The sequence below is a fragment of the Tasmannia lanceolata genome, unplaced genomic scaffold (genome assembly GCF_043159265.1).
Source record: "Tasmannia lanceolata isolate RefF3 unplaced genomic scaffold, GAP_Taslan_0.1 ptg000037l, whole genome shotgun sequence".
NCBI classification, from domain to species: Eukaryota; Viridiplantae; Streptophyta; class Magnoliopsida; order Canellales; family Winteraceae; genus Tasmannia; species Tasmannia lanceolata.
The window spans coordinates 10,364,931-10,375,737 of record NW_027518714.1 but is presented as its reverse complement, the minus strand read 5'-3'; the positions used below and the strand labels follow the sequence as shown (position 1 = coordinate 10,375,737).

Here is a 10,807-nt window from a genome sequence, read left to right as displayed (position 1 = left end):
TTGATTTGATTAGGCTATATTGGTTGGTTGGGTTAGATTAGGCAAGTGAATTAGATTAGGATAGTGTCTTTCCATAATTATCTTATTCTCTTGCTATGTTTATCATTTGAGTGTTCTATAAAAACACTCCTTGTACTTAATGTAAATAATCCAAGAATTAGTGAAATCCTAAATTTATCAGATAAATCGACCCCCATAGACCCCCTTATAGGGCACTGCTGGGAGAGAGAGTGTGTGAGAGAGAGATGGGCATCAATTTAAGATATTAGGGGGTTGATTTGTCACTGCCCTCTTCTTATTACAATGTGAATGCTCCCGAGATCCATCCCCACTTCCTAATAGGCTTGGCAAAAAGTGACCCGGACCTGCGGGTTCAACCGGCCCGCCTGTAAATTCCGTGTCCGGGTTCATAATTAATGATCCATTAGAAAGTGACCCGCGGGTCCACACGGCCCGTCAAAACTGGGCCGGCCGGATGGACCCGCGGGTGCCCGTAAAAGTACAAGAGTCATTAATAGAAGGTGGAAATATCATTTCCCACCCCTCTTTATATGTCAATCTTCTTTCACAGTAGGTGGGAAAAGAGTTGTCAGTCCTTCTCTCTCACTCTCCGACGAGACTTAACAGGATTTGCAAATACCATTTTCTAAAAGTCCAATTTTTATTTGCCAAAACATCAATATCTCTGTAAAAAAGTCCTCTTTCTCTGTCAAATCATTGTTTTTTAAAAAGTGACAGGCAACGGTTCCCTTTCTCTCTCTTGCAAGTCACAAATCACAAACCAAACAGGAGGTGGAAATATCATATTTTAAAACAGCTAAGCTCCAAAACAGTGAATACAAAATTTCCTTAAAAAAACAAAAACAGGTGGCTCGCGGGTCGCGCCCCCCCCCCCGGTTCGGGCCGGGGGGCGGTTCCAAACTAAGTGACCTCCAGGGTCATTTTGACCCGGACCCGTACAGGTCGGGTCAAACCCGGCCTGGCCCGGCCGTTTGCCAGGTCTACTTCCTAATACTGTCTTCCAGACTGTCCGTCAGTGGGGCTCTACTTCCAAATTTTGGGTTTTTTTTTCCAAAATTTCCCTTTTTTCTGTTTTTCTTGTCCCTCCTTATACTCCCCCTCACCTTCTTATTCTTGTTCTTTATGCTTCTTCTTCTTCTTTTCCTCTTCTTGGAGTAATATACATCATCATAAAATCTAATTTACTCATCGGCCTAAATCTTGCTAGATTAAAATATTTATTTGAGTAAAATCTAAGTCTGTCATTAGTTTAAATCCTATCAAAGTAAAATATGTATTTCATCACAAACTCTAAGTTACTTAACAGCCTAAGACCTACCAGAATAAAATATCCGTTAGCGTAAAATCTAACTTGTTTATAATCTCTCTTAGAGTAAAATCTACTACTATATAGCTAGAGAAAAAAGGAATTTCTTTTTTTTTTTTTCTGTGAGATTTACACATCAGCATTACTCTTTTACCATTAACCCCTTTGTTCATATCTAACATCTATCTCTATGAGAAATTATTTGAGAGTAAAATCATAATCTACATACGAAAAGTACCAACCCAAGGTACCTCTGTCTATGACAATTAAAAAAAAAAAAACTACCAAGAAGAGGTAAAGACATATGACAATGACGAAAGAACTACTTTATATTACTCATGCATGACACTTGCAAAATATTGACGGATTCCGGGCACCTGAAGAGGAACAACAATTATAGAAACCTCTATCGATTGGAGGGCTAGGATCAACCTATATTGATTGGAGGGCTAGGATCAACCAATGGAAATGATTTTACTGGCACAACCGATTGATATTGTGTTCCATCACATGGATGGTTTGGATCAACCTATAACCCGCTATAGATCGGAGGGTTCGGATCAACCTATGAAAATTATTTTTGGGGCACAACCTATGTAAGTAGTGGCCCATCTAATGGACGGTTTGGATCATCCTATGGTACGGGCCATACCGTACATTTTAATAAGGTAAGAGTGCGGTCATCAAAATACGGTGAGTAGTGCCATTATAAAATATGGTAGAGAGGACATTTGCACTATATATAATTTGAAACCATCGTTGTTACTTGGATGTTCCCACGCGGGTCGGGTTCAACCTGAATTTGGGTTGGGTCGGGTCGGGTTAAGCTTTTTCGCAAATCGGGTTGGGTTGGGTTAGGAAAAATCAATCCGAATTGGAAATCGAGTCGGGTGAGTAGTGCCGAAAGCCCGACCCGAAACTCGAATTTGGGTTACATCTCAAGAAGTTATGTATATGTGTTTTTCTTTTTCAACATTGAAATAGTCTCCACAGTCCACAATGGACAGATTGGATAATCATATGGTGCGGGCCATACCGTACTTTAATAAAGTGAGGAGTGTGATCATCAAAATATAGTGGTGCAGATAACATTTCCCTTTGTTAGTTGTTAGTCCCTATTTGGTTTGGATTTTGAGAACCGATTGTGAGTTAAAAACTGATTATTGGTGACTCACTGTGGGTTCTTAAAATCCAAAACAACCCGGCTTGAGTTGAGGTGGTCAACAATTGGTATCATATCAAATCGGGTCAACCCGACACAACCCAACTCGAATTGGAAATCAGGTTGGATAGGGTTGAGGAAATTGCAAATCGGGTTGGGTCAGGTTGAACCCAGTCGGATTGGAAATCGAGAACTACTTTTACTTATTCACTATGTGCGGGTCAAATTACGGAAAGTTTGATATTACGAATGCAGGACACCTGTAAAAATATTGACGAATTCTGGGCATATTAAGAGGAACAACAATTATGAAAACCTCTATAGATTGGAGTGTTAGGATCAGCCTATGAAAATTATTTTACGGGCACAACGTATTTATGTTGTGTTGCATCACATGGACCGTTTAGATCAACCTATGATGTGGTTTGTACAATTCTTTGTCCGCCTATGCATTGCACGGGGTTTTTTGCTAGTATCTATAATAGTTGTCAAAATCCAGCTAAAACCATAAGACTGGAATTTTGCTTGGATTGATGATGCTATATGTCTCTCTTCCCTCCTTATCTCCTCCTCTCTCTTCATTGGTAATGACACAGCCTAGCTGTGCACTACGAGGTTGACAGTCAAACACTTTTAATCACTATTGTACTAGATGTGCTCTAGGTAAATCCAACGCGTGTCTCCTACTTGTTGATTACTTACTCAACTTTCCCAAAGAAAAAGAGAGAGAGAGAGAGAGAGATTTGATGGGATTTCTCCTTGGGGAGGTGCTAGCAGAATGCCAAGCAGGACGAGTGGTGGCCACGACCGGGCTTTCGGAGTCCTCAAATGATTTATTTTTTATTTTTGGTTTGAAGGTAACCTCATATTCAATTTCCAACCTCATGGTGCGATTTTTCTTGGGGCAGTGATAATATTAGAGAATGAACTCAAATCAAGATCAAATATGATATTTGATTTGATTAGGCTATATTGGTTGGTTGGGTTAGATTAGGCAAGTGAATTAGATTAGGATAGTGTCTTTCCATAATTATCTTATTCTCTTGCTATGTTTATCATTTGAGTGTTCTATAAAAACACTCCTTGTACTTAATGTAAATAATCCAAGAATTAGTGAAATCCTAAATTTATCAGATAAATCGACCCCCATAGACCCCCTTATAGGGCACTGCTGGGAGAGAGAGTGTGTGAGAGAGAGATGGGCATCAATTTAAGATATTAGGGGGTTGATTTGTCACTGCCCTCTTCTTATTACAATGTGAATGCTCCCGAGATCCATCCCCACTTCCTAATAGGCTTGGCAAAAAGTGACCCGGACCTGCGGGTTCAACCGGCCCGCCTGTAAATTCCGTGTCCGGGTTCATAATTAATGATCCATTAGAAAGTGACCCGCGGGTCCACACGGCCCGTCAAAACTGGGCCGGCCGGATGGACCCGCGGGTGCCCGTAAAAGTACAAGAGTCATTAATAGAAGGTGGAAATATCATTTCCCACCCCTCTTTATATGTCAATCTTCTTTCACAGTAGGTGGGAAAAGAGTTGTCAGTCCTTCTCTCTCACTCTCCGACGAGACTTAACAGGATTTGCAAATACCATTTTCTAAAAGTCCAATTTTTATTTGCCAAAACATCAATATCTCTGTAAAAAAGTCCTCTTTCTCTGTCAAATCATTGTTTTTTAAAAAGTGACAGGCAACGGTTCCCTTTCTCTCTCTTGCAAGTCACAAATCACAAACCAAACAGGAGGTGGAAATATCATATTTTAAAACAGCTAAGCTCCAAAACAGTGAATACAAAATTTCCTTAAAAAAACAAAAACAGGTGGCTCGCGGGTCGCGCCCCCCCCCCCGGTTCGGGCCGGGGGGCGGTTCCAAACTAAGTGACCTCCAGGGTCATTTTGACCCGGACCCGTACAGGTCGGGTCAAACCCGGCCTGGCCCGGCCGTTTGCCAGGTCTACTTCCTAATACTGTCTTCCAGACTGTCCGTCAGTGGGGCTCTACTTCCAAATTTTGGGTTTTTTTTTACAAAATTTCCCTTTTTTCTGTTTTTCTTGTCCCTCCTTATACTCCCCCTCACCTTCTTATTCTTGTTCTTTATGCTTCTTCTTCTTCTTTTCCTCTTCTTGGAGTAATATACATCATCATAAAATCTAATTTACTCATCGGCCTAAATCTTGCTAGATTAAAATATTTATTTGAGTAAAATCTAAGTCTGTCATTAGTTTAAATCCTATCAAAGTAAAATATGTATTTCATCACAAACTCTAAGTTACTTAACAGCCTAAGACCTACCAGAATAAAATATCCGTTAGCGTAAAATCTAACTTGTTTATAATCTCTCTTAGAGTAAAATCTACTACTATATAGCTAGAGAAAAAAGGAATTTCTTTTTTTTTTTTTCTGTGAGATTTACACATCAGCATTACTCTTTTACCATTAACCCCTTTGTTCATATCTAACATCTATCTCTATGAGAAATTATTTGAGAGTAAAATCATAATCTACATACGAAAAGTACCAACCCAAGGTACCTCTGTCTATGACAATTAAAAAAAAAAAAACTACCAAGAAGAGGTAAAGACATATGACAATGACGAAAGAACTACTTTATATTACTCATGCATGACACTTGCAAAATATTGACGGATTCCGGGCACCTGAAGAGGAACAACAATTATAGAAACCTCTATCGATTGGAGGGCTAGGATCAACCTATATTGATAGGAGGGCTAGGATCAACCAATGGAAATGATTTTACTGGCACAACCGATTGATATTGTGTTCCATCACATGGATGGTTTGGATCAACCTATAACCCGCTATAGATCGGAGGGTTCGGATCAACCTATGAAAATTATTTTTGGGGCACAACCTATGTAAGTAGTGGCCCATCTAATGGACGGTTTGGATCATCCTATGGTACGGGCCATACCGTACATTTTAATAAGGTAAGAGTGCGGTCATCAAAATACGGTGAGTAGTGCCATTATAAAATATGGTAGAGAGGACATTTGCACTATATATAATTTGAAACCATCGTTGTTACTTGGATGTTCCCACGCGGGTCGGGTTCAACCTGAATTTGGGTTGGGTCGGGTCGGGTTAAGCTTTTTCGCAAATCGGGTTGGGTTGGGTTAGGAAAAATCAATCCGAATTGGAAATCGAGTCGGGTGAGTAGTGCCGAAAGCCCGATCCGAAACTCGAATTTGGGTTACATCTCAAGAAGTTATGTATATGTGTTTTTCTTTTTCAACATTGAAATAGTCTCCACAGTCCACAATGGACAGATTGGATAATCATATGGTGCGGGCCATACCGTACTTTAATAAAGTGAGGAGTGTGATCATCAAAATATAGTGGTGCAGATAACATTTCCCTTTGTTAGTTGTTAGTCCCTATTTGGTTTGGATTTTGAGAACCGATTGTGAGTTAAAAACTGATTATTGGTGACTCACTGTGGGTTCTTAAAATCCAAAACAACCCGGCTTGAGTTGAGGTGGTCAACAATTGGTATCATATCAAATCGGGTCAACCCGACACAACCCAACTCGAATTGGAAATCAGGTTGGATAGGGTTGAGGAAATTGCAAATCGGGTTGGGTCAGGTTGAACCCAGTCGGATTGGAAATCGAGAACTACTTTTACTTATTCACTATGTGCGGGTCAAATTACGGAAAGTTTGATATTACGAATGCAGGACACCTGTAAAAATATTGACGAATTCTGGGCATATTAAGAGGAACAACAATTATGAAAACCTCTATAGATTGGAGTGTTAGGATCAGCCTATGAAAATTATTTTACGGGCACAACGTATTTATGTTGTGTTGCATCACATGGACCGTTTAGATCAACCTATGATGTGGTTTGTACAATTCTTTGTCCGCCTATGCATCGCACGGGGTTTTTTGCTAGTATCTATAATAGTAAGATTTATATTGAAGTAAAGGGAATTACTAGTGTCCATCACAAAAGGCTGTTGTCTCCATTGACGAGGTGGTCGGTCTGAAGTGTGAAACACCAGCCGCGAAAAGCCTTTTGCAACGGAGCTTAGCAAATCCCTAGAGTAAAATATCTATCGACAAAAAATCTGACTTTTTATCTTTGTTGAGAAAAATGTCATAAAATCCCTATCACGAGAACAATATATATTGACAAAATTTTGACTTTTTTTTATTCCTATCGAAGTAAAATATTTATTGACATAAAATCTCTGTGCATGTAAAATATCAATCGACGTAAAAATATTGAGTTAGTTGTGCATTCGGGGTTAAAGTATCTATCAATTGTAATGAATTTTAAATTACTTAAAATTAGAGATATTTCGCTCTCTCAGCCACATGGAGGATTCCATGACAACTTAACACAGCAAGAGCGGTCTTTAATCTTTACAAAAAAAAATAAAAAAAATACAAAGGTTAGGTGGTCTTCTGTATATCATGAAAAGAAGTGATTATTTAGGAGGAGATTTTATATGGTAAGCCCCTATAGACTGTAGTCCAGTATTTTACACAAAGTACTGTACAGCCCATGCCAGAGGATGATCTAAACCGCCCATTTAATGGGTTTCCATGACAACTTAATTAACACAAAAAGTGTTCATTAGTCTTTAGTCTTTAGTCTTAAACAAAAAAAAATGCAAGGATAGGGGGTCTTTTGTATATCTTGAAGCAACAGGTGGTTATTTAAGAGATGCAAATGAGTACAAAAGGAGGTGAGAGCCGTGAGTAAGCGCTGTAAAATGTCTTGAAAACAAAAGAGAGGATCACGAGGCCCATCTTCCCTCTTTTATTTATTGGGTACGGAAATTGAGTGCAACAGCGATTGGATAATGACCCAACTTGTTTGGAAGTGCCAATTAAACAAACCTAAATGATAAAGAGAGGGGGTGCCGTGCCATTATTGATCTCCATCGCAAAAAAAACTTAGGCTTTGTTTACTTGTTTTTCCTGGAAAGGAAAAGAAAATGTTTCCCGGGAATCTGACGTGGCATTAGGAAAAGAAATCTAGAGAATCTGTGCAGAAAAAGGTTTCTCTGGACTGTTTATGAACTATTCACTTGGCGCAGGAAAAGGTTTTTAGGGAAACTGCTTGCCCTTCCTTTTGCACTAGTTTCCTAGGGAAGCGAAATCCGTGTGTTTTTGGTTGGAAATGAAATCCCAAAGGGGGGGGGGGGGAATGAGCTTTTTCATGTCATTTTTTGACTTATTGCAGAAATTCCACATGTGTAATTCTATTTTCACTAAAAAGCAAGTGAACACCGGAATTCCGTCTTGAGGCTGTTTTCCACGGTTGCTTTCCAGGGGAACGCAAGTGAACAGAGCCTCTCTTGACTTGTTTTCCAAAAGAAAAGAAAGGAAAAAAAAAACTGTAACTGGAAACATGTTCTGTGGTTGTTTAGCTGCCAAAAAATTCTAGGAATCCAGAGAAACTAAGCAGGTAACAGGAAATTAACATGTTCACTTGCACAGAAACGAGACACATAAACGAGAGAAACTAAAATACTTCATAAACGTGACTCCAGTCCTTACCTGGGACCAGATTTGTCCAACAGGTACAAACCATCGCAGGTGGGCCCACAAGTTGTCCCAACTTAAGTTTGTTAATCACGGGTTTGTTTTAGTGGGTTTAAAAACTTATTTCCATAGTAAACTACTTATGAACTCACTAATACAAAAGTACACAGTAAAACATGCTCCTCCTCACTTCTCTTCTATCCCTACAGCCTTAACCAAAGACGTAATCGTAAGAGCCGAGTCATCAACTCGGAACTCATCATACCTCGTAAACAACTCAGCCACAAGAAGCGCCGCGGTTAAAACCACATAATCCTTAGCCGCACACTGCTTATTCCCCGTTGACGGAGTTCCGGTCTGAGGCCCATTAGACCAAAACAAATAATTAAGAAGCTCTCTCCCTTTCTCCTTAGTAAACCGATCCGGAATAAACTCATCCGGACTCTCAAAAACTTTCGGATCCCTCATAGCCAAAGTCTGATACCCACACAACAACTCCCCCTTTCGTATCTCAAAAGCCGACTCGTGCGAACTCAGCACGAAATCCTTCCGTGCCCGCGCGTACTGTAACTCAACCGGTGGGTTGAGTCGTAGCACTTCATAAACCGTTGATCTAACCAGTTCCATATCTTTCACCGTTTCAAAATTCAAAACCCCTTTTTTCTTTCTCACTTCTTCTCTTAATTTCTTTTGTAACCCTGTTTTGTCTCTCCCTATTGTAGATATCAAAGTAGGAAGAAAAACTGAAAACCCACCAAACGCATTGAAACCCAAAACAAAGAGGAGATTGTGGATTGTTTCCTCTTTGGTGAGATTATACTCTTTGGTTCCAATCTCAATCACGTTTTTCCCTTCCTCTTCAACAAATTTATAAAGCTTATTATACCCACCACTCACTAACCCAAAAGGGTAAGCAAAAGAATGAAGAAAAATCTCTTCTAAAGGCTGCAAAACACCAATTTTAACAGTAGGTAAAAGCTGAAGGGCTAACCATTTATCCAACATAACAAACCCACCTTCATCAATCTCCGGCCGAGTCTCCGGGTCAGCTCCGAAAAGGCTTTTAGTCAAAAACCTGAAAATACACTTTTGTAACGGAACAAGAAAGCTGGAGCTCCCGTCAGAGGTAACTCCTTTTTCAACTGTATCAAACATGGCGTTGACGCTTTTGACGAATTCTGACACCCAAACGTCAGAGCTCCGTTTAAGGATGTTTATAGCGAAGCTTTTGACAGAGGAATGTTGGGGTTCAGATGGGTCTAAATAGGCGAGAACACGAATGTTGCCTGTGTATTTGACTGAGGGCATGAAATCTCCAACGAGAACGTTTTTTTTCTCGACTAGGGTCATGTCAAAGAGGGTTGAGAAAGAGTTACAGTCTAGGACTGCGACTACGTTAGGGTTTACGTTGGGAAAGAAGGGGAAAGTTGGGGGCATGTTTGTTCTATACACTGTGCTTTTGTATTTTTCCATTCGGTCTTTGAAGAAAGTGTTTGGGCCTTGAAACCAGAAATAGTCTAGACGGTCTTTGAGAGGGCCGAGTAAAGGTAGGCCGTAGGTTCCTGGAATGGTTTTTACTGGTAAGACTGTGGCTGTAACAGAGGTGGCAGATAAGGCCATCATTTTCTCCTCCTCCTCCTCTTCTTCTTCTTCTTCTTCTTCCTCTTCCTCTTCCTCTTCTTGTTGAGTGGATCTGTGTCTAAAATGAACGGATTTGTAGTTATTTCTACTGTGGACAAAATAAAAAAAGTGCACATGGGAAACGCGAAACTCGGGGTAGACTCGTGATTATTTTTGCTTCGATCTTTCCTTGGAATCTTCGCCACTCGTTTTTTTTGCAATTTTGTCTTGGTACGGCAATCTTCGCCTCATGCCTCCAAAGATTTTTTCTGCTGTTGGTTAGTTTCACGAGGGTCAGCGTTGGGTTCCATACATAACATTATGTGTAATTAGGACCGTTAATGTGGAAGATAAGATAGGGTGTGCCCAAAAAAAAGTTCTATATAGGAAGATCCTAACCGTCCAATCTGTGGATATTTCTATGTGGTGTCGTCAATTTTAAAACTCCACAAATCAGAGGGTTAGGATCATCCTAGGGAGAAGATTTTCTTGGAACACCATATGTACATGAGGGCCCAACAAATGAACAGCTTGGATCACCTAAAAAGTGTTAGGTTTTTCGCCTAAGAAAATCCACTAAAATTGCGAAGCAAATAAATATGTGGATTAAAGAATTAAACAATCAAGAGAGCAATCACACAAAAAAACGTAAAGATTTATGTGGAAAATCCTCCAACGAAGAGAGAAAAACCATGAGACGAATCCGACTAAATATCTACTAATCAAAATAAGTAATACAACGTTTTTCTCCCAAGTTTTCACCTGAAACTTAAGCTAATACAAGAAATAAGAGACATAAAAGGTTACCTAGGTGCAAACAACAAAACCCACTTTCTCACCAAAAATATCCACTTCGACCTTCAAGTCGAAGAAACCCAAATCCTTGCGAAGTCTCCGTGCAACGAGAGGATCCAACGGTGCGGTGAAAACCTCTAAGAAGAACACTCCAAAACTTAGGTTTTGATCCCAATCAAAAACCCCGAAAAGAGCCCACAAGAAAACCCTGGTCATCTTCTTCTCTTCTCTCTTTCGTTCCCTCACTTTCTTTACTCTTTTTCATTCTCTCTCTCTCTCTCTCTCTAAAACGGATTTACCTTTTTTCCCATTTCACTCACACCCACGTCGCTCTCTCCTTTTCCTTTTACAATCGAGAGAAATCGGGTTTTCTATTTTAATAGGACA

General features: G+C 39.9%; 1 protein-coding gene across 1 annotated transcript; it reads right to left on the bottom strand.

The window, feature by feature from the left end:
- Nucleotides 1–7,978: 7,978 nt before the first annotated feature.
- Nucleotides 7,979–9,885, bottom strand: HPL1 (hydroperoxide lyase 1). The gene has a single exon (XM_077373094.1). The coding sequence runs from the start codon at nt 9,626–9,628 to the stop codon at nt 8,192–8,194; it is 1,437 nt and encodes a 478-aa protein (XP_077229209.1). The 5' UTR covers nt 9,629–9,885; the 3' UTR covers nt 7,979–8,191.
- Between the last annotated feature and the right edge of the window lie 922 nt (nt 9,886–10,807).